The following is a 22,185-nucleotide window of genomic DNA, read 5'->3' on the forward strand; positions in this document are numbered from 1 at the left end:
TTTACTTATTTATGCATACAGAACTGGGATACAGGCCAGGGGTGGAGGGCTGGTGAGAGGATTCACCAGAGACAGAGAGGGGAGCAGAACAGGCAGATGGACGTGAAGTACACTGCTGAGGGGAGCAGCAGACGAGACAAGAGAGGTCTGCTGCACCATTTGGTGCAGCTCCCTGGCTGGGGATTGAACCTATGTTGAGGTGGCTGTGGCTAGCTCATAGAGCTGCTCTTTATCCTGTTGCTGCCATCAGGGAGGGCGCGATTGTGAAGACTTCTTGAACAGATACTGGGCATGTGTAATAAGAAGAAAAGGAGGGAAAAATCATAAAAGTACTTGCCCCAGCATTAGAATCAGTCAGGAACCCACAGCCAGGCTTCTCCATATGAACCACAGATAGCCCTTATTTCTGCTACCTTCTTTTTTCCCTCTGACCCAGTTTGTTGCATTTCACGGCAATACAGATATTCAAAAGTGAGCTATAACGTTTACTGTAACTTTCAACTCTGAATAAATTCATTTGTTCTACGCAATTAAAGGAATTTTACTTGTGGGTTTGTTCTAGTTTCTAGGAATAAAGAGGTAAACAAAACTGCTCTCATGAAACTTGCCATCTGGCAGTTGAGATAGTGAAACGCAAAAACAAGGGAACTATATAGTATGAGATAGTGGAGCAGGATGACAGGATACAAAGATGGTGCATCTTGAAATGGTGGACTATATGGCCAGACAAAACAAAATGATGTGATTTTTACCTCATGAAATTGGGGGAGGATGTTTATAAGTGGGAGAGCATCCTCAGTAGAAGAAACAAAAAAGGGGGAATTCCAGTCATTCTAGGAACTGCCAGTTTGGTAAATGGTAAATCGTGTTTGAGAACGATTTCAAATCTATGAACTAAGCATGTTTTACAAATAACCTGTTTGCATGTGTAATGTTATTATTTGCATAAGATTAAACCCAGGTAATTGTATCTATAAACATATCCAATATTACAATTTCTATGCAGCCTTTATCCAGAGAATACCACTATGGCAACAATTTTGGTTACATTGTGGCATTTAAGCCATTTGATGGGGAAGAATGGAAAAAGGTCACCGTCACGAATCCTGACACCGGCCGCTATGTCCACAAAGATGAAACGATGCGACCATCCACCGCATTTCAAGTCAAAGTGAAGGCCTTCAACAACAAGGGAGACGGCCCTTACAGCCTCACTGCAGTCATTAATTCAGCACAAGACGGTAGGTGCAAGAGCTTATCAACGTAAGAGGGAGGAAAGACTTCTCTCCTAGGCATTTATTTGCCGTCATTTGAGCCTTATTAAGATATTCTGAGTCAAAATATAATGTTGATTGTGCCATCTAAATGACAAGAATATCACCAAATCATTTTCATCTGTTAGGTCATGGTTAAGGTAACTAGGAAATAGCCACTAAATAATTGACTAAGACCCCTGTTCCTTGTCTCTTGACTATAATTTTCCATTCAGAAATTTCTCATACTTGTTTGGAACCACAATCTTTGCAGTCATTAAAAAAATGCTATTTATAGGCTCCTTAACATGTATTATTTTTCTTTCAGTTTACTTCCGTTCATCCCCAAATTTGTGTCGTTTCAACATTTATGTATTTTTTTTAAAGATTTATTTATTTATGCATACAGAACTGGGGTACAAGTCAGAGGTGCAGAGGCAATGAGAGGCTTCATCAGAGACAGAGTGGGGAGCATGACAGGCAGGTTGATTAAGTACACTGCTGAGGGGAGCAGCGGCGGGTGAGGGGAGCAGCGGTGGGTTAGGAGAGGTCTGCTGCAGTTACATTGATTTCTATGACTTCATAGTTAAGTTGATTTTTTTATTATTAATTTTCCTGTTAGGATACAACCTCCTTCTTATATCTCTGCACTCATGTGTAGGTAAATAACTCAATGACTAGAAAAGCAAATAGAGATTTCATTGCCTTTGACCTAAAACAATTGTCCTTGGTAAGTTTCTTTTTGCACTTTTGTGAGAAACACAAATGAAAAAAGAGTTTGAAAACTTAAAGCTATGTCAGGTAACCTTCTTTTATCTTTGATGTTAAGCACTCTATTTGTTTACCCAATTGGCATTATTTTAGCCCCAAGTGAACCTTTAGCTATCCCTTAGAACTAAAATGTGTTTTTCGTCCATACAGCTATTAGCTTTTATATTTGTTAAAATGTAGCATGTATTCAAAGCATCCATGATCTTTTCTTCCCAACAAACATGTACAACAGTCACACACATATATACACACATATACACACCACTTAAAATTAACTAGCTCTACTAAATACATAGAATAAAGGAGATTATTTAAATTTATAATCAATTCACACTCTTTAGTACTAAGAATTAATCCCACATTCTTGTTCTGATTCAACAGGTTATGATGACTTGACTGAGTTGTAAGAGTTTGAACAAGAGCATATCTCACAGAATAAATGAAAGTTAAAAGCATTTCACAAGTTATCCTCTCACCTAGTATTGACTTTTACTGATTTATTTGATGCTAAAGTAATCAGGCAAAAGGTCAGGCTGTCAACTCTGTGCTGTGACCATCTGTATTTAATTATATTTCTTTCCTGAATGTTTCATGAATGTCTCATAAAACCTGCATGTGCTGAAACTTGTATACGTTTTCATCTTTTCTTCTCCTACTAAGAAATCAATCATAGTGCTTCATGTTTACCTTGGTTTGGAAAAGCAACAGTTTTTACATGTAGAACATTTTTAACATAAAAGAGGATTATGGCTTGTTATTGAAACATAATAAAAAATGATCACCCCCTAACTTGAAGGTTTCCTTAGTTTCTTTGTATAATTTTCATAAAGGATGTAAATTATTTTTTTAACCAAACAGAGGCATTTTTGATACATATTTGACTTGATGCCCAGTTGGAAGATTAGATGTAAAAAGCTTTCCTAAGTCCCAGTGGCAGTGGATGTCACAACTTGTTTCAAAGGATCTTTAAAAAAAAAAAACAAAAACTTAGCTTCAACATAAAAGAGTGAAGCATTATTGTGTAGTTTTAAGTCATGTAAGTGAAAGCAAGAGAAACATGAAAGTGAATTGTAAAGAATAAGTTTATGTAATAAATGCCAAATATATTAGTTTTGATAACATAGTTATTAAGCTAAGTGTAATTCATTTTAATTGCATGTACAAACTTTCTTAAGCAAATCAGTTGGGGAAAATATGGAAAAAGCAAGTGTGGTTTTGTTTACAGAGTATAGAGAAATCCATGTTTTACATATTTCGTAAAATTGTGTGTGTACCTGTGAAAGTGTATGTAAATATATTAACATTCATATTTATGTGAGTGTATACACATATGAAAAATATAAAATCAAACAATGTTAGAAAATTAGAGGGAAAGGCAACAATTAAAACTTATTTTGGTAATTTTATATTTCTTTGTAAACATCAAATATAGTTTCAATTAATTATAGCAAAAGGTGCTATTTGAATTTCTTAATGTAAGGTTTGATTCTGGAATTTTCCATTGTAAATTTCTCATCATATAATTTTCTCATCACATTTCAGCTCCCAGTGAAGCCCCAACAGAAGTGGGTGTAAAAGTCTTATCATCTTCTGAGATATCCGTTCATTGGGAGCATGTTATAGAAAAAATAGTGGAAAGTTATCAGGTGAGTTCAATTTCTATCACATTGAGTACATTTATTCATAAATATATCAGCATAATTTTCAAATACATTTCCTCTTTCAGTTTTCTGTGTTCCAATCATTTATGTACCATCTAATTACATTTGTTGTGCTTAATTTGTTGACCATTTATGAGTTTATTGTTGAAAGCAAAGTATAGTTTCCTAATTGATTTAACTAAGAAAACTATAAAATACAGCATGTAGGGGAGAAAAAAAAGCCTAAAATAAAAATAAAATAATAAAGGGAAAGAAAATAATACTGTTGGCTTAATAGGAGCTTTCAAGAAAAGCATTCTTATAACATGCTACTGAATCTGAAATGTTGGGGAAGTTACATGAGGTGAAAGTTCATTTTATTTAACTCAGTTATTACATTGCACAAAGTTTCTATGATGGAAATAATGATAAATAGGGCAAATATGTCTCATAAATTTATATATGAAGACAGAAAATTGAAGATACATATTATCAAGATCCCCCAAAAAAAGTTTCCCTTGGGTGAATCTTAAAGGAATTGTAGAAATTAGTCAGATTTCAGTGGGAAAAGGAACCTAAAAATGGAAGATAGATGGGGTCTTTAAAATAGTGCTAACACACCTTAGACTTTGTTGTGAAAACATCTCATATGTTTAAGCAGCATGAATTAACATTATACATTTACATCAGAGGAACAAATGGATCCCAAAGAGAGTCAGCAAGTTCCTCAGCTATAATGAGACAAGTCAGGAGAATGTCTAAAACCCAGATTTTTTTCTTTTTCTGATTCAAAGTTTAGGGCTTTCTGCCAAATCTTCTACCAATTCTACCAAATCAGACTCCAGGCATATATATCCCCTTCTGGGATAGTTTACTCTCTCAATTCTCATCCTCCTGCTTCCTTATCTGTCTGTGCAATATTAGCTGCATGAGAGCAGGATTTTATCTATTTGTTCTCTGCTGATAACAGTCATCACGGTCACTAAACAGATATTCCCTCAATGCTGATAGGAATAATGGGGTATGATCAAATAATGCTTTATAGCTGGCTCTCCAGGAAGCATTCTTGGGATGTAACCATAAAAGTAGCGGAGGTTTCATGTTTTAAATATGTAACCTAACACAAAACTTTTTGGGCAGAACCATGAATTATGATTTGGGTTGATCTCCATGTCTTCAGATAATCTTTGCAAGGGTTCAGTTGAAATTATTAAAGAAACAGTAGAGTAACTGGAGTCAACTTGGAAGAGATAATATTCATATAGTTATTAAACTGGCAATTGCATTAACAGCCTGTAGAAAAGAGAGTAGAAAAAATTCACTCAGTGTTACCAGTCTCTTTCATAAATAAATCCAAAGCTTCTTGGGGGAAAGAAATCAGTTTTTTGAGTTTGAGAACCAGGCTTTGAACCAGATGCTTGTTTTGTTTCTCTCTATTGCATATAAGTGAAAATAACTGGTATTTGTCTTTCTCTGTTTTTTTTTTTTTCACTTAGCATAATCATCTCCAGTTCTGTTGTCCCCACCATCAAGAGTTCATCTGTTTTTATAGACGAGCAATATTCCATTGTGTATATATGACACATATTCTTGATCTACTCATTGTCTTGAGGCATTTAGTTTGCTTCCATAACTTGACTATTATAAATAATACTGCAACGAACATAGGAGTGTATATACCCTTCAAATTTGTGTTTCCAATTCGTTAGCAGGATAGCTTGCAGTAGATATGCTGGGCCATATGGTATGGTATATCTATTTTTAGTCTTTTGAGGAATCTGATAGGATTTTATGTAAGGGCTTGATCAGTCTACGTTCCCACCAATAGTGTACAAGGCTTCCTTTTTTCCACACCCTTGCCAGCATTTGATGTTTCAGGGTTTGTTTTTTTTTTTTATCTGTTTTGAATTTTTGATGTTCATCATGGAGGCAAATGGCATTGCATTGTAATTTTTGATTTGCATTCCCTCAATAATGTGATAATAAGTATTTTTCATACTTGTTGACCTATGTTGTCTTTGGACAAGTGTCTTTATAGCTCTTTGCCCATTGTTTAATAAGACAAATGATGAAGAAAACTAACCCTCCCCCCCACTACACTTCCAAAGTACTATGAGGCCTCCCCAGTGGCCTAGGGGTTGTTGCAGCCTTATCATTGCTATGGCCTGGGTTCAATCCCCAGCTAGGGAGCTGACCCACATGGCGCAGCAGGCCTCTCCTGTGTCTGGGGCTGCCTTCTCAGAAGTGCATTTCAGTAAAGCCACCTGTTCTGCTCCCCACTCTGTCTCTGGTAAGAATCCTCTTATACCCACACCTCTGCCTATACCCCTGTTCTTTGATGCAAAAAATAAATAAAATAAAATGTACTATGGTTTTAAGTTATAAAGAAACAGACCCAAACTCCCAGAAAGTTAAAAGCATAAAATAGAATATAGGAAGAAGGAAGCGGGATGGAGAGCCAGAAGGAGACCTGAGGAATGAGACCTGCTCCACATGAAGCAGGGAGCATGTGATGAAGAAACCGTGCTTGTTTCTTGGCCCTGGACTGGTTGAAACAGATGTGGTTGCCAGATACAGACTTCGAATAGTTGAGCCACCAAAACTACCACTGAAAAAGAAACCCAATCCTGATAAAGATGGTCCAGATATTGAGCCCAACCTGTGGATGTGGGTAAACCCCAACATTGTGTTTCCTCCCGGAAAGCTGGAGGTCTCAGAACACGCTAAAGAGAAGGAGCAGATAAGCACAGTGCCTGCCCCCCAGCCACCCCCCAAAAAGGAGGATGTTGACAGCTCAGAGGCTGCAGTGGTGGAGCCGGTGCTGCCTTCCTCCAGGGAGCAGTCCCTTCCTCGGAAGCGGAAGCAGTTTGCCTCTTCCTTCAGCAACTGGGAGACAACACTTTCCCTTTTTCCGGACGGCTCCAGAAGGCTGGAAGAACACCATCCGACACAACCTCTGTTTCCGAGACAGCTTTGAGAAAGTTCCTGTCAGCATGCAGGAGGAGGTGGCCAGCACCCGACCTCGATCCTGCCTCTGGAAGTTGACTGAAAAGGGAAACCGTCGTTTTTTGCAGGAGGCCCGGGCCTTGGCTTCCACTAGGCTGGAAATTATCCAGCAGTGCATGAGCCAGCCAGATGTGATGCCCTTCCTGTTTGACCTATGACTCCAAAAAGCAGGAGTCATGCCATGCCTTATTAAAGTTATCTGCAGCATCCTAAAAAAAAAAAAAAAAAATAGAATATAAAGCTAGAGAAGCCCCAAGTCTTGTGTGATTAGCCTTACTGAAGGTTAACTTTCTGACATTTCAAGTCGAGGCTGTAGGCAATTTAATTTAAAATTAATCTTGTGGTTTTAAAATGTATCTCAGTAGACTATCTAGTTATTTTTTTCCCTTTTCTTCGTTGAAATGCTCCCTACTTCTTAATTAATATTTAGTGTGAGTGAACTGGAAGAATATAAGAGTTGTTCTGATCAAAGACATATTAGAAATTTGGATTCATGCCCAAGAGTCCACAAAATACTTAGATTGCCTACTAAACAGGTATTGCATTCACTGCATTTGATGAAAAAAGCAAAATATGCTCTCAGGAATATGAGAGCACAAACTCTTAGCAGCTGAATTAGAGATCACTGTAGGTGATTGATTTAACAATTATCTTAAACATTATCAACACTGAATATTCTATAAATATTTTAGAGTTTAGTGGCCTCTGTAGTGATGCAGGGGTTAAAGTCTGAGTGCTATAGCCAGCCACTGAGGCATGGGTTTGATCCCCAGTCTGGGAGCTGACCCACATGGCGCAGCAGACCCTTCTTCTCCTTCTCCTCTCTAGTCTGCTGCTCTGCTCATCAGCGGATTTCAGGGGATATGCCTGTTCTGCTCCCCACTCTGTCTCTGGGGAATCCTCTCATCCCATACATCTCTGGCATATACCCTACCCTAGTTCTTGTATGCATAAATAAATAAAATGAATCTTAAAATTAGAGTTTAAATTATGCTGGGTATAAGTTAATATTTAGGAATGGCTTCACTTTCTTGTTTTGGATAACTTACCTATCTTCATCTGGAGCCCAGGTGTGGGAAACAATGTTTACTTTTTAAAATTTTTTATTACTTACTTTTGCATAGGGGTACAGGCCAGAGGTGTGAGGAATGAAAGGATTGACCAGCGATAGAGTGGGGAGCACGACAGGTGGATTGACTAAAATCTACTACTGAGGGGAGCGGCGGCTGAGGGGGAGAGATCTGCTGTGCCCTATGTGGGTCAGCTCCCTCAATGGGGAGTGAATTCAGGCCTTACTGGTGATAGCTGAAACTTAAATGCTAATCCACCAGGGAGACCCTAGAGTTATCTGCTTAAATTAACCCCAGACAGCAGGTATGAAGAAAAAAGAGGGAACTAGAATGGAAAGTCCAATAGAAAGATATTTTATCTTGTTGGTGACTCTGCCTGAGGTGAAAGAGAACATTTTCATTCACTCCTGTGATCCTCTGGCCATGACTTCCCTTACCTTTTCCAGGTACCACTGGGCAAGGTTCACAGTGTAGTGTCAACTTAAGACATGATGAAATATTAGTGGGAGATGATATGTTCACCATTGGTACTTCTGGGAAGCTGGGTAAAGCCTTAAGAGATTCAGTTGATACTTATACCAGTGACTGGAATAAAAGGGACTTTTAAATAGCTCCTAAGACATATAAGAAAGCAGATTTTGAATGATTTAATATATGTATGTATGTATGTATGTATGTATTTGTGTATACATATGTTACTCTTCCTAATTCATCAAATGTGCTAGTAGCTAGTACTTGATTTAGTCTTGGAACTGGATAATGCAAAGTTACTTCATAGAAGAACTGGGTTATAGTATCTTTTCAGAGGTTGAATTTTCTTTTCTGTCAGTCTTAATTTTTTCCACTTAATTAGTCAATCTTAGCCATACTTAAATCCTTAAATCCTTAACAGAAGACTATTACATCATCAAAATATTTTTTTCCAGAGAGAGAATGTTCAGAGTTAAGCATTAAACAGATAGAGATTGGAAATCTGATATAACAGGTTACTAAGTAGAAAGTAATAAGATGGGGCAAGCCTAAATTTTAAAAGAGCTAAACATCTTCAAGAATTCTCATAATGGTAACTTATACTACTTCTTTATTTTAAGCCTCATTGCAGAAAATGAAATGAAAGAGCTATTTTCCTGCAAATTTCTCAAGCTTTCCCAAGAAGAAATATAGCTGTTTTCCTTGAACAAAAGTGATATTATTGTGAACCATAACTTTATGGAAAGTATAATTATTTCTTATTAAAAATAGGGGTTACCCTTTCTGAGAATTTTTTTTCTTTTTGCCTTCTTCAATTTACTTTTACTATTATAAAGTACTTCTATAAATAGTAAATTTTCTTGGACAAAGTTATACACTTAGATCTCTACATAAAAATATTAGTCATTTTATGTAAATACTTTGATTTCTTCCATTAATTTATCTTTAAATTAGATGTATTGATACATGAATATATTTGCTTGTTTCTCTACTTCATTTTCTAGTGCAAACACTGGTACAAAATATGAATCCAGTGACCATAATCAAATATAATCCTGTGTGCACAGTGTTTGAAAATGAATAATGAGTACCTGTCCTCAAGAAGTTCATAATCTGGTAATAGTTGAGATAAGTAATGAAGCAATTCCATAATTGTTTTGTAAACAATATAATAGGTAAATACTAGACAAAGGATGTTATACAGATGTTAGAAACACATTGTGAAGACTGTGAAATGAGCATTAAATTCATTACATGTTGATCTAGCATGTGAAAGTGATTTCTAGTCTGCATAAAGTGCTTCATCTTTTCTCTGAAGTGGTAATCCATTCTAGTAGTTCATCAAGGCTTTCTTTTGGTCGCCCTAGTGACCAGTCAAACACATTACATTTGTTCTGCTCCGTGACTACAGGCTGCACCCAGCCTCCGCCCTAGAGCAATTTTCTCACAAATCAATGTTGGTGCATCACACTGGGTAATTCAGTGAGAAGAAGCAATAAACCACATGTATCACCTATTTGGAAATTGACACTACCTGCATGGTGGCAGCTAGTTCAGATAAAAAGGATGATGACCTATTTTGCATATATCATCTATGATTTATTTTAGGATTCTAGAAAAGTGTTATAAGAGATAAACATTTAGTGAACTTAAATTTATCAATGCTTTTCTTTATAAAGGTTGTGTACACTCTAAAAATGCCTTATAGCTTTCACATTCTAAAATAATAAAATCAGGGGCTATTTGGCAAAACTTTTTATGTTTCCTAGACATAAGAACATAGCTAAGTTTCTTTTGTAAGATTCATTTTTATTTATTTATGCATAGAAGAGCTGGGGTATAGGCCAGAGGTATGGGGTGTGAGAAGATTCACCAGAGACAGAGTGGGGAACAGAACAGGCAGAATCCACAGCTGAGGCTAATCAGGAGAGGTCTGCTGTGCCATGTGGGTCAGCTCCTAGCAGGGGATCAACTCAGGCCATAGTTGCTGGCTATAGCTTGACAGCACTGAGACTTTAACCTCTGTGCCACCAGGGAGATCTGTGTTCCTACACCATTCTTCTAGCCAGATGCCAGAAACTTCTGTTAAAACTACTGGCATATATATATATATATTTCTTTTATTATTATTATTATTATTTACATCATTCTTCATTTTGTGTCTTTGTTTATCTCAGTTGTAATCCCCATGGACTTCCCACCATTGATTCACTGGTGTGCTATCACCACAGTCCAGTGCACTCTTCCCACTCCAATTCTGATCCCATTCTCCTTTTCACACCCATAAAATGTCTCTGGTTTATAGTTGTTCATTGTTTTCATTTTTACCCTATTACATTTGTATTTCTCTTTTTTTTTTACCCCTGATCCCTTATGCTCCTACTATAAATGAAACCATCTGGTATTTTTGCTTTTCCTTTCTGGCTTATTTCACTAAGGATGATCTTTTCCAGCTCCATCCATATTGCTGCAAAAGGCATGAGTTTATCTTTTTATTGCTGAGTAATATTCCTTTATGTATATGTACCACCTCTTTTTTTTTTTATTTTTTTATTTATTTATTTTTTTTTTATTATTTTTTTATTATTTTTTTTTTAAATTTTTTTTTTTAAGATTTATTTAGTGTACCACCTCTTTTTAACCCAGTCATCTATTTTTGGGCATTTGGGTTGATTTCACCTCTTCTCTATTGTAAATAGAGTAGCAATAAACATGGGGGTGCAGGTGTCCTTTTGAATGGATGTTTTTGTGTCCTTTGGGTAGATACCTAGGATTGAAATTGCTTGGTCACATGGAAGCTCTATTTTTAGCCTTTCGAGAAACCTCTAAACAGCTTTCCATAGTGGTTGTATCAGCTTGCATTCCCACCAGCAGTGTAGGAGAGTTCCTTTCTTTCCACATCCTCACCAACATTTGTTAATATATTATTAGTGTAAAACAAATAAAGCAAAAATATTGCAAAGAAAATCAATACACAGTTAGTAACTGGCTTTTGTTTTAAAATGTGTTCATTCTACTTCTAAACCTCACCTTGTTACCAAGTGAATTTGAGCCATGCAGTTCAATTGTGTAATGATTTATGTGTGCTTTATGTAAATGAATAGTTCTAGAATAAATTAATATTAGATATTTTACTTTGCTTAATTATGAGATTAAGATCCCATAACTTTATGGACAGGGCATCTAAAGTATATAAAATATCAGTGTCATTATATGTAAATCTTTCCTTTTTACTTAGATCACATATAATTTTAGATTTCTGATCGAAAAGTACCCTTATTTGAACAATGAAAATTACGACTCATTGTTTCCCCTTACATTTTAACAGAGAAGGCTGTCATTGGTACATTGGTTGTTAAAGGTCAAAATTTCTCATCGTGATACCGATACAATTTTTAAAACAAACTCACTTTTTAAAGGTAAAGTATCTGTATAACTACTCACATTATTAAGAATAATACTTCTTTGATTTCTTAAATGTATGTAGACTGAAAGGAAATAATTTTGCATACATACATGTGAAATGAGCTGGCAGAGACTTACTAAGCTGACATGTTCCAGATTTCAGAATGATGCGTTTTCTCAAGCACAGTCATATTCATCTATCTTGGGCTTATTATAAATTTGATATCATGTACACAAATACAGCAGGAAATAAATGCATAGGAATTAATTGTGGCAAATGCTTCCAGAGACCTGAAGTACACTTTGAAGGTAAATCTTATGCAGCATTTATTTTTCTTTTTGCTCTTATAAGACTATTTCAGGATAGTATATCTTTGATTTGACTTTAATGTCTTTAATCAGATTTGCATTGTACCTGGCAAACCCTAAGGCTGATGAAAGTGTAAGTAGCATAGTAGCGTTTAGTAATATTTGATGGTGACAGAGCCAGTTGCAAAGACCTCTTAACAGTGGAAGTGTCTACGTCCTGATACAATGTGACAAAATATTACTCGACTTGGATTTTCACAGATCCGGTACTGGGCCGCCCATGACAAGGAAGCAGCTGCGCACAGAGTTCAGGTCACCAGTCAGGAGTACTCAGCCAGGTTGGAGAACCTCCTGCCGGACACCCAGTACTTTGTGGAAGTCAGGGCCTGCAATAGCGCGGGCTGCGGGCCTCCCAGCGACATGATTGAGACCTTCACCAAGAAAGCCCGTGAGTCTCCATATCACCACTTCAGCCAATTCAATCATGGCCCAGAGGCATTTCAGAGAAATTTGCTGCCTCACAGTCTGAACACAATCTGGCTTTTACTTGTATCACAATTGCATCAGATTTAAAAAAAAAAAAAATTGTTAGCTATGACCAATGTTGAAAAAAATGTGAAGAATTTCTTCACATGTTAAATGTTCTATTGAAAAATTGATAGAGCCTCCCATTGTAAAGTCTTCCGGGCCTGCCTGGTGGCCTAGGGGATAAGTCTCAGCTATCACCACTGCAACCTGAGTCCAATCCCCAGCCAGGGAGCTGACACTCATAGGGTACAGCAGACCTCTCCTGTCTTGCCTGCTGCTCTGCTCAGCAGTGCAATTCAGTTCTGCTGCCCACTTTGTCTCCTCTGATTCCTCTCAACCCCCACACCTCTGGTCTATACTCCTGTTCTTCTAAAAAATAAAGACTTCCCCCAAATTTTGCCCATTAGTATTAGCTATTAGCTAATGAATTTGCATTCATTCTGTTAATATTTTGCACACTTCTGGCACAGGGTGTGTCAACAACATGAAAATTAAAAGTCTGCTTATTTCTCTATGCTTTGATGGATAACCTTTGTCACTGCGTAGAGTTAACTTGCATATATAAGTGCAAGTTAAATTAGCTAATGTTACTATCTTCTCATTGCAAGACATTATCACTCACATCACAGGAACACTAGCTCTCTTCAGATCTCCTGGCCAGTGTCATCTCTCTGAATTAGCTTTGGTGTCTCCTTGAGCCAATATAAAGTGTGGGGTAGTTTAAATTCAGAACTCTAGGGACTGTCACAAGAAATTGAAGACATGATTATGATTACTATCTGAAAATTTGTAAAATTCTTTTGTGGATAAAGAAATGCCCGAAGAGGTAACAGCACATCACACTAATGGCCAGATTTTGATATCAGACATGGGGTTCATGTTTGTATTAGCCACTTACTCCATCTGTCACTCTAGAAAGAACCACCTTTTTAAACCTTAGTTTTCTGATTTATAAAAGAGTTATTTGCTTTGTTCTTCTTGTTTATCTATTCGTTAAATGTATGTTTTATGCCCAATGCTGCTCTAAGAATTGAGGATGCAGAAGAGATCAAGTCGGAACCAGCAGAGAAAAACTTTTACAAATAAATAAATGTGATAATATCAGGAAAGACTTCTTTCAGAAGATCCCATTTAACCTGGATATGAAGTGAAACTGCTATATGACAGCTGGTTGGGAGAGGATTGTTTTGGGCATAGAGAAAATCTAATGCCGATGTTTAAAGTAGGAAGAATATATTTTGTATAAAAGGGATTCTGTGAGAAGGAATTGCACTAAATGGAAATATGAAGGATCTTATATTTGTAGGTCACTGTAAAGAGTTTAATTTCTTTGGAAGACTTTGAGAAAGAGTGGAGAGCTCATTTGTTTCTTTAAAATATTGCTCCAACCTGTGGAGGGGCATTGGGTAGATTAACAGTGAGAGCAGACAAGACAGCTTAAATAGCAGAGGAGAAGTGTTGTGGACAGCACTAAGTAATAACAGAGAGAGAAGTGAGAAATTCTTTGTTCACAGTTGACAACTTGTTGCTTATTTGGATGTTGGTAATGAATGGAATGAGAGACTGACAACTAGAAGTTTCTCAAGTAAAAATCTCAGATGGGGGGTTTGGTTTTGCCATTACTAAAGATAAGAAAGACTCAGAGGTAGATCTGGGAGTACATAGTAAATATTGCCTTTAAAAAAATAAATCTATTTTTTAAAAAATATTTATTTACTTATGCATACAGAACTGGGGTACAGGCTAGAGGTGCAAAGGTGATGAGACTTCACCAGCGACAGAGTGGGGAGCAAAACAGGCAGATCGATGAGGTACACTGCTGAGGGGAGCAGCGAGCAGGTCAGGAGAGGTCTGCCGCACCATGTGGATCACCAACTGGGTAGGGGATTGAACTTGCACTGAAGCGGCTGTGGCTCTATGCAGTGCTGCATCCCTAACCACCAGGGAAGGCCCTATTCTCTCTTGATTATGTTGTATTTAAGAAGCTTTTACCTGTTCAAATACATATGACAGTTGCACATTTAGATGCAGGTGTTCAGAGAATTAGACCTGGAGATAGAATTTGAGTACTTAAAGCCAGCCATAGAAATGTTTAAAAAAGATTTGCAAGGGGAGAAGTATTCTGAGGATCAAGTCCTAAGTCCTTTCAACATGTAAGCAGTGGGCAGAGGAGAGGAAGCCAATGACAATGACTAATTAGGAGGAGGGAACTGAAAGGTAGGAGGGAACTCAATTCCAAGAGAGTTTGAATTCAAGAAAAGAACAAGAGTCTGGCAGGAATTCGGTCAACTCTGTGGAATGCTAGAAAGATGCTAACTTTGACAGTAATAAAAGATATTAGATTTAACCAAGTAGCTGTGATGATCTTAAAAATAGCAAGTTTTGGGCCCTCCCTGGTGGCACAGCAGGTTAAAGCACAGCACTAAGAAGCTAAAGCCACTTCAGCATGAGTTCAATCCCTGCCCTGAAGGTGACCCACATGGCATGGCAGACCTCTCCTGATCTGCCTGCTGCCCCCCTCAGCAGTGTACTTCATCAATCTGCCTGTTCTGCTTCCCACTCTGTCTCTTGTGAATACTCTTACTGCCCCTGCTCCTCTGGCCTATACCCCAGTTCTGCATGCATAAATAAATAAATCTTAAACAAAAAAAATAGCAGGTTTGGCAAGACTGGTGGAGAAAGAAACTCGAGTGGAATCTCGTGACCAGGAAATGAAAGGGAGTTATAGCCCCAGCCCAAGGGTGGGGCTAGGAAAGAACCAGTTTTGTGAGGTACTCAGGAGAGCGCCAGCATTCACTGTTATCTTTTCACATCATTATCATCACCACTGTTGTTCCTGGGGTGATGTGGTTTGCAGACTCAAGTGGATGTTGTGACTGTGGCTGCCATGTTTTTGTTTTCCACAGCTCCAAGCCAGCCACCAAGGATTATCAGCTCCATACGGTCTGGTTCACGCTACATTATCACCTGGGATCATGTGGTTGCTCTATCAAACGAATCTACTGTCACAGGATATAAGGTACAGAAAGATGCCTACTCTCTTCCCCACACAAGCTTCATCCTACAAAGAATGATTCATGTTCTGGCTTTCTGCTATTTCGGCAAGTCCTTCAGCTTTTTATTCTGGCTCGTTAGCAGAATTGGATGGCAGAGACTCATGATAGACTTTGAAATGAGAAAAGAGTTTCAGTGAATTCTAGTAAAATGCTATTTCAAGTGAGAAAGAATATTATTTGTGTGTGTGTGTGTGTGTGTGTGTGTGTGTGTGTGTGTGTAGAAGAACTGGGGTGTAGGCCAGTAGGCCAGAGGTGTGAGGGATAAAAGGACTCACCAGAGACAGAATAGGGAGCAGAACAGGTGGAGCTACTGAAACACGTTGCTGAGGGGAGCAGCAGTGAAACAGGAAAGGTTTGCAGCACCATGTGGATCAGCTCCCTGGTTAGGGTGGAACTCGGGCCACAGTGATGATAGCACTGAGACTTAAACCCTAGACCACCAGATAGGACCCAGTAATTCTTGCTAGAATACTTAGGGCCAAAAGAGGAAAGAGGGGAAGAACCCATTTTTGCTTGAGAGTGATTAAGACAGTGTTGCTCAATACCGGCAGATTCTTTGATACATGGAGTTACCTTGTATAAATAAATAAAAATGAAAATAAAGGATTATTTGCATATATAATATCACACAGTCACACTATTTTTTGGAGACCAAATATTAGGAATCTATATTCTTAGCACCTCATTTTATTGCAGTTAGTTTAATTGTACATCATAGATATGCTTTTCTTTTCTTTTCTTTTCTTTTCTTTTCTTTTCTTTTCTTTTCATTTTCTTTTAACAAATCAAAATTGGTTGGAAACCTGCATCAAGCTAGTCTACCAGCACTTTATTTTTTTCTAACATCTTGTGTTCACATAGAATCTCTTTTGATAAGTCTCTCAATATTTCAAAAATTTCCACTATTACTATCTGTTGTAATAAGTGATCTCTGCAGTTACTATGGTAATTATTTGGGGGCACAATCACTTGGGAACAGAACACTGCGAATTAATAAAGGTAAGACTTGTTCTGTTCCACCACCTCTCTCTTGCTTTGACTCTTTCTACTCCTTAAGACACACAATGTGGAGCCTATTAATCATCCTACAATGGACTCTATGTTCTCAAGGGAAAGCCTAGAATAATGAAGCATAGTGGGGAAGGCAAGTTCAAAGCTGAAACAGACTGCAAACTAGACTTCTTGTGCTAAACACTTAGCCACATTGTGTGAAAAAAAAAATCTTGAAATAAATTAAAATTGTTCCTCCCATAAACATATGAATGGGAAGATAACAAAATGTCCTTACTGCTGATAGGGAGAAAGCTTTAATGCCTCTGAGTGGAAAAATCAAACCAGCCACATTTCTTTAACCCAAAGTCTAATCCAGAGCAAAATGATAATGAACTTTCTTTAATTTTGTTAAAGTTGAGAGAAATGAAGAAGCAAAGCTGCAGGAGAAAAGTTGGTTGCAGAGGTGTTCATCTGGGGGTTAAGAAAAAAAGACTTCTTTAAGCTATAAAGGTGCAGGGTAAAGTAACAAGTGCTGATGTACAAGCCACAGCATGTTTTCCAGAAGATCTAGTTAAGGCCATTGATGAAGGGGGCTACGCTGCACAGCAGATTTTTTTTTTCTAAAAGGGAAGATAACACCTAGGACTTTCAGAGCTACAGAGAAAAGTCAGCATCTACCTTCAAAGCTTTAAAGGGTCCACTCTCTTTGTGGGGGGTTATTTTAATTTGACACCAATACTCAGTTGCCATTTTGAAAATCCTAAATCTATTCTATCAATACTTGTATTCTATAAGGTGTGCAACAAAATCTGGATGTCATTTCCAACAATATATATTAAATAGCTTAAGCCAACTATTGAGATCTACCACTCAGGGTGGAGGGGGATTCCTTTTAAAATATTACTGCTCAGTGATAATACACATGATCATCTAAGAACTTAATATTTGATAAATTCCTTCCTTGAGGCAACAACTGCACTAGAGAATGATTCCACCAATGGGTCTGAGAAAAATACATTGAAAACTTATAGAAAGGGTTTACCATTCTAGAATCTATTAAGGATATTTGTGATTTTATAGAAGGGAATACAAGTATTAATATTAAGAGGAATTTGGAAGGGCTTTGGGGGTTTCAAGGCATCAGTGTGACAAGGGACTATAATGGTGACACACAGGTGAATGTGGTGGGTATTTTACAGGGACTATACCTGAGAGGAAAAAGCACTGTTAATAATAATAATAATAATAATAACAATTATGTAAAAAATCCGTATAAATAAATAAGTTTTTAAAAGAGAGAGAGAGAAGTGTGCAAGTAACTGCAGATGTAGTTGAATAGCAAGAGATCTGTAAGTTGGATTGGGGCCCGGAGATGTGATAATTGTAGCAATGTTATGATAAAGCTTTAATGGATGAGATGTTGCTTATTATAAATGAGCAAGTAATGGGTTTCTTGAGATGGAATTTATTCCTGATGAACATTCCATGAGCATCATTGAACTGACAACAAGGGGTTTATATATAACATAAGCTTGGTTGATAAAACAGTGGCAGGTTTTGAGAGGACCTACCCTAACTTTGAAGAAAGCTCTGCTCTGTGTATTATACTGTCAATCAGCATCCCATGCTACAGAGGACTCTTTCATGAAAGGAAAAGGCAAACCATGAGACAAGTTTCCTTCTTGACTTAGCTGGAAATTGCCTCAAACTTTAGCAACCACCAGCCCCTCAGTCCACTCTCATCAACATGGAAGCAAAGCCTCCTACCAGCAAAAATGGAGGACTCATTGAATGCTAAGCATAGTTACCTGTAAGGCATTTTTAAATTAAGGTGGATACATTGATTTTTTTTTTTTGATATAATATTATTGTACTGAGCAACCAAAAAAAAAAAAAGTGACTTTTTGTCATGGTACTCTCACTACTATGAGAGCCGAGAACTAAATCTACACTATTTTCAAGGTCTACTGTGGGGAAACATTTCTAATTTTGAGTTAACATTTTTGTGGTACTTCCATATGTTGAAAGAACACTCATTTTATACATTTTTTCAAATGAAACTCATTCTATTTATTAGGTCGCCCCCATTACCAGTTTAAATCGCTAAGGCACATTCTCTTGGATCATTTTTAAAAAAATGAGAGAAATTAATTCTTGTAAATTCAAAATCAAATGCATTTCAGTTCTTTTATTAAATGCTGCTTCCTAGAGTGTTTTTATTAATTAAAGTAGTCATTTTATTCTGGCTGTAGGGCATTTAGTGTTGGTTCGTGTTAATCATTTTACTAAGTATATGTATTCTGGGACTTTTTAAGGTACTTTATCGGCCTGATGGCCAGCATGATGGCAAGCTGTTCTCCACTCACAAACACTCTATCGAAGTCCCAATCCCCAGGGATGGAGAGTATGTTGTAGAGGTTCGTGCCCACAGTGATGGCGGAGATGGAGTAGTGTCTCAAGTCAAAATTTCAGGTAAGCCATTTATTTAAGAGATATCAGTGAAGCTCTTGAAAACTTCTAGACTGTGTGGATTCCCAAGAATAATTCAGTACTGGTATTCACACCAATATCAGTTTACCTAGGTAGATTGAAAGGTCAAGGATACACTAAATTGATAGTCCGTCCCTTATGAGACACAAATATAAATTTGCATTCTATCATGTATTCATTTATTATTATCTGGATATCAAAACATGATGAAATGTGATACTGCATTAAAAATGATTCATTATATAGACCATTAGATAATAATATCCAGTCTTGTCTTATCTCAAAAGAAAACTCTCCAGATTACTATTAATTCTCCACTAACCTACTTTTCCTTGTTCTATACTAAAATGTTGAGAAAGCTGATGATAGTGCCTTCCTTTGCAATGGCCGTCTCTTTTTGTCTAACTTTCTGTCTTCATTGCTTTTCTGCAAACTTTGTTCTTTCCCATAGCATTGGTTAATTGGAAATAGATATTTGATGCAGAAATTTCTTCCCTTTTTTAAAAAATTGTGGCATTCTGTTAATTGGTTTCAGTTTTGATACTTTATCTCACCCTGCATGCCATAGATTAATTATACTGTATTAAAATTGAAGTTGAGAATCTCATGAGACTAAATAAAAAGCTTGGAAAAGATGGGAATAATTGGTTTAGAAGAAAATGTAATGATTTCCAGCTAAATAGCTGTTAGACATTAAACTAAAAAGATCCTCTAATATGATGAGAGTATTTAGTAACTTACATGCAAGTTTTCCCTATGTGTCTTATTTACTTAGAAAGTATAAACACACTCTTATTTTTTCACAATACATACCATGATGCATATACACTTTTAAAAAAAGATTATTTATGTACACAGAGCTGGGGTACAAACCAGAGGTGCTGGGGTAGTGAGAGGATTCACCAGAGACAATGTAGGGAGCAGAATAGGCAGATTGGCAAAGTACACTGCTGAGGGGTGCAGCAGGCAGGTCAAGAGAGGTCTGCTGCGCCATGTGGGTCACCTCCCATCCAGGGTTCAAACTCCTACTGAAGCTGCTATGGTCAGCTTGTAGTGCTGTGCTTTAACCCTCTTCACCATCAGGGAGGGCCCACATATACATTTTTTTTAAAATCAAAATGTGATGGGTAGAATATTGAAAAATTTGTTTTATTTTGTAAAAGGCATTATTATGTTTTTGTTTGTTTTTGTTTTTAGAAAATTCAGGGATTACAAAAATCTGAAAGGAAGGAAGTAATGTGTATACTTCCAAATATTAAAATGATAGCTATTTATGTTTAGTGGAATTTGCATTTGGCTATTTTATAAATTTACATCATTTTAGGTTTTAGTGTCTGTTGACTAGATGTTTTATCTTACTTTTGTCAGTCACAATGTGTACGGAACACCATGCCTTAGATTTTTGTAATTTTCATTAAAATTAAACTTATGAAATATAGCTGCTCATTTTAGCTTTCCCATCATAAATAATACCACTGATGTTGTTTCTGGAGTTCAGGGTCACTCTGGGAAAGGTTTCACCAGACTTCCCATTTCAGCAACATGGAGCAAGTTTCTCCATGAGACAGAAATTCAGTTATATTTAAGGAGCAGGTTTATCAGGGGAAAAGACAGGAGTATTGGACATTTGTGTAGGTGCAAGGAAGCAGGAGAGATGCCCTAGAAGGGACAGGTTTACAGAGAGAAGCCTGCATGGTTTCAGGTGGGCTGTCCTAGGAGAGCAGCCTCCCCTGAGGGAGGTCAGTGCAGGTCCCAGCATGGTACAGGTTACAGGCAGGCAGAAGGCTGCTGCCCCACAGAGGGAGAGAGTGGGTGGAAAGAAGCAGCTGCATAGGCATAGGTGGGCAGAAGACTGCTGCCCCATGCTGGTGCAGACTGCACTGATATAGACATCTTTTCTCTGGGAGGGGTTCACTCCTTGTGAGCCTGGGTTTGTTGATTTTGAATAGAATCTGAACGGGACAGGAAATCCCACAATGGGCTCCATTTTCATATCCTTCTCTTTCACCTTTGAGTCTGGGCTCTAGACACCACGTAGAGGAAGGAGAGCTTCTCAGGGTAGAGTATTCTTGGTTGGCATTTAATGCTTTGGAGTTTGTTTAGTATGTCCCTCCACTCTCTTCTTGCCTGTAGTGTTTCTTCAGAGAACTCTGATGTCATCTGGATTGGTTTCCCTTTGTAGGTTATTTTGTTTCTTCCCTCTTGTCATTCTCGTTATCTTTTCCTTGTCTTGTATTCTTGGAAGTTTTATAATAGTATGTCTTGCTGTTTTTCTCCTCACATCATGGTAGTTTGGGGTTCTTCTTGCTTCGGATATCTACTTTCATCTCCATATTAGGGAAGTTCTCTTCAATTATCTCTGTGAATATTTTCTCTATCCCTTGGCCTTTCTCTTCACCTTCTGGGATTTCTATAACTCTGATATTTCCTTTCCTAATGGTGTCAGATAGCTCTTCAAGTGTTTCTTCATTCCTTTTCCTTTTCACTTCTCTTTCTTTTTCTTTCTTAATTCTCTGTTTCTGTGTCTTTAAGGGTGCTGATTTGTTCTTCTATTTCATCTATTCTGTTTTCATTACTTTTCCCAGCCTTATTTATATCTTCTAGTGGCCTTTTCATCACCTGCTTTTCTTCTATTTCCTTTTTTTAATGTCTCATTTTCTTTCTTCAGTTTGTTGATCGCTTGTCTCATATCTTTTTCCTTTCTTTCATATCTTTCACTCATTTCCTTAATTGCAGTCTTCAACTCCATGATGGCTTGCCTCATTTCATTTTTTTCCTTCTCATCTTCTTTTTGTTTGTTTATCATGATGCTACTAAATTCTTTATCTGGTAGGCTGAGCCGTTCTTCTATTTCTTTGGTGGTTTCTGCTGACTGATCTTTTTGTGGTGTATTGTCCCCCTGTGGACTTGCTTGAATATTTGTTTGTCTTCTTTTTCCTGTTGTATATTTTCTAATACTTTCTATTCGCTGAGACATGGTGTTGCTGTTATTGACCAGCATTTTTTTTTTTTTCTTTTCTTGGATGTTCTTTCTGGAGTGGTTGAGGGACTTCCAGAAACTTCATTTGTGGGGGCTATTCTGAGTTCTGATATTTTTCCCAGCCACCACTGTGTGTAATTGTGTCTGTCATCTCAGCTGGAAACAGTCAGGGGTCTCTTGTGTTGTTCAGCCTCTTCTAGTAACACGTTGAGT

General features: G+C 37.4%; 1 protein-coding gene and 1 pseudogene across 2 annotated transcripts in view; both read left to right on the top strand.

Moving 5' to 3' along the window:
- Window positions 1-22,185, top strand: part of CNTN1 (contactin 1) — a 289,880-nt gene that overhangs the window by 210,881 nt on the left and 56,814 nt on the right. For both annotated transcript variants that reach the window (XM_012734143.1, XM_012734142.1), the window contains exons 19-23: window positions 1,007-1,241; window positions 3,567-3,670; window positions 12,187-12,373; window positions 15,360-15,472; window positions 18,818-18,974. In XM_012734143.1, the coding sequence (XP_012589597.1) occupies window positions 1,007-1,241; window positions 3,567-3,670; window positions 12,187-12,373; window positions 15,360-15,472; window positions 18,818-18,974 (796 nt within the window). The remainder of the gene's footprint in view (window positions 1-1,006; window positions 1,242-3,566; window positions 3,671-12,186; window positions 12,374-15,359; window positions 15,473-18,817; window positions 18,975-22,185) is intronic.
- Window positions 6,011-6,899, top strand: LOC105854517 (annotated as a pseudogene).

This window comes from Condylura cristata, unplaced genomic scaffold, assembly GCF_000260355.1.
Source record: "Condylura cristata isolate star-nosed mole 26May11 unplaced genomic scaffold, ConCri1.0 scaffold00047, whole genome shotgun sequence".
NCBI lineage: Eukaryota > Metazoa > Chordata > Mammalia > Eulipotyphla > Talpidae > Condylura > Condylura cristata.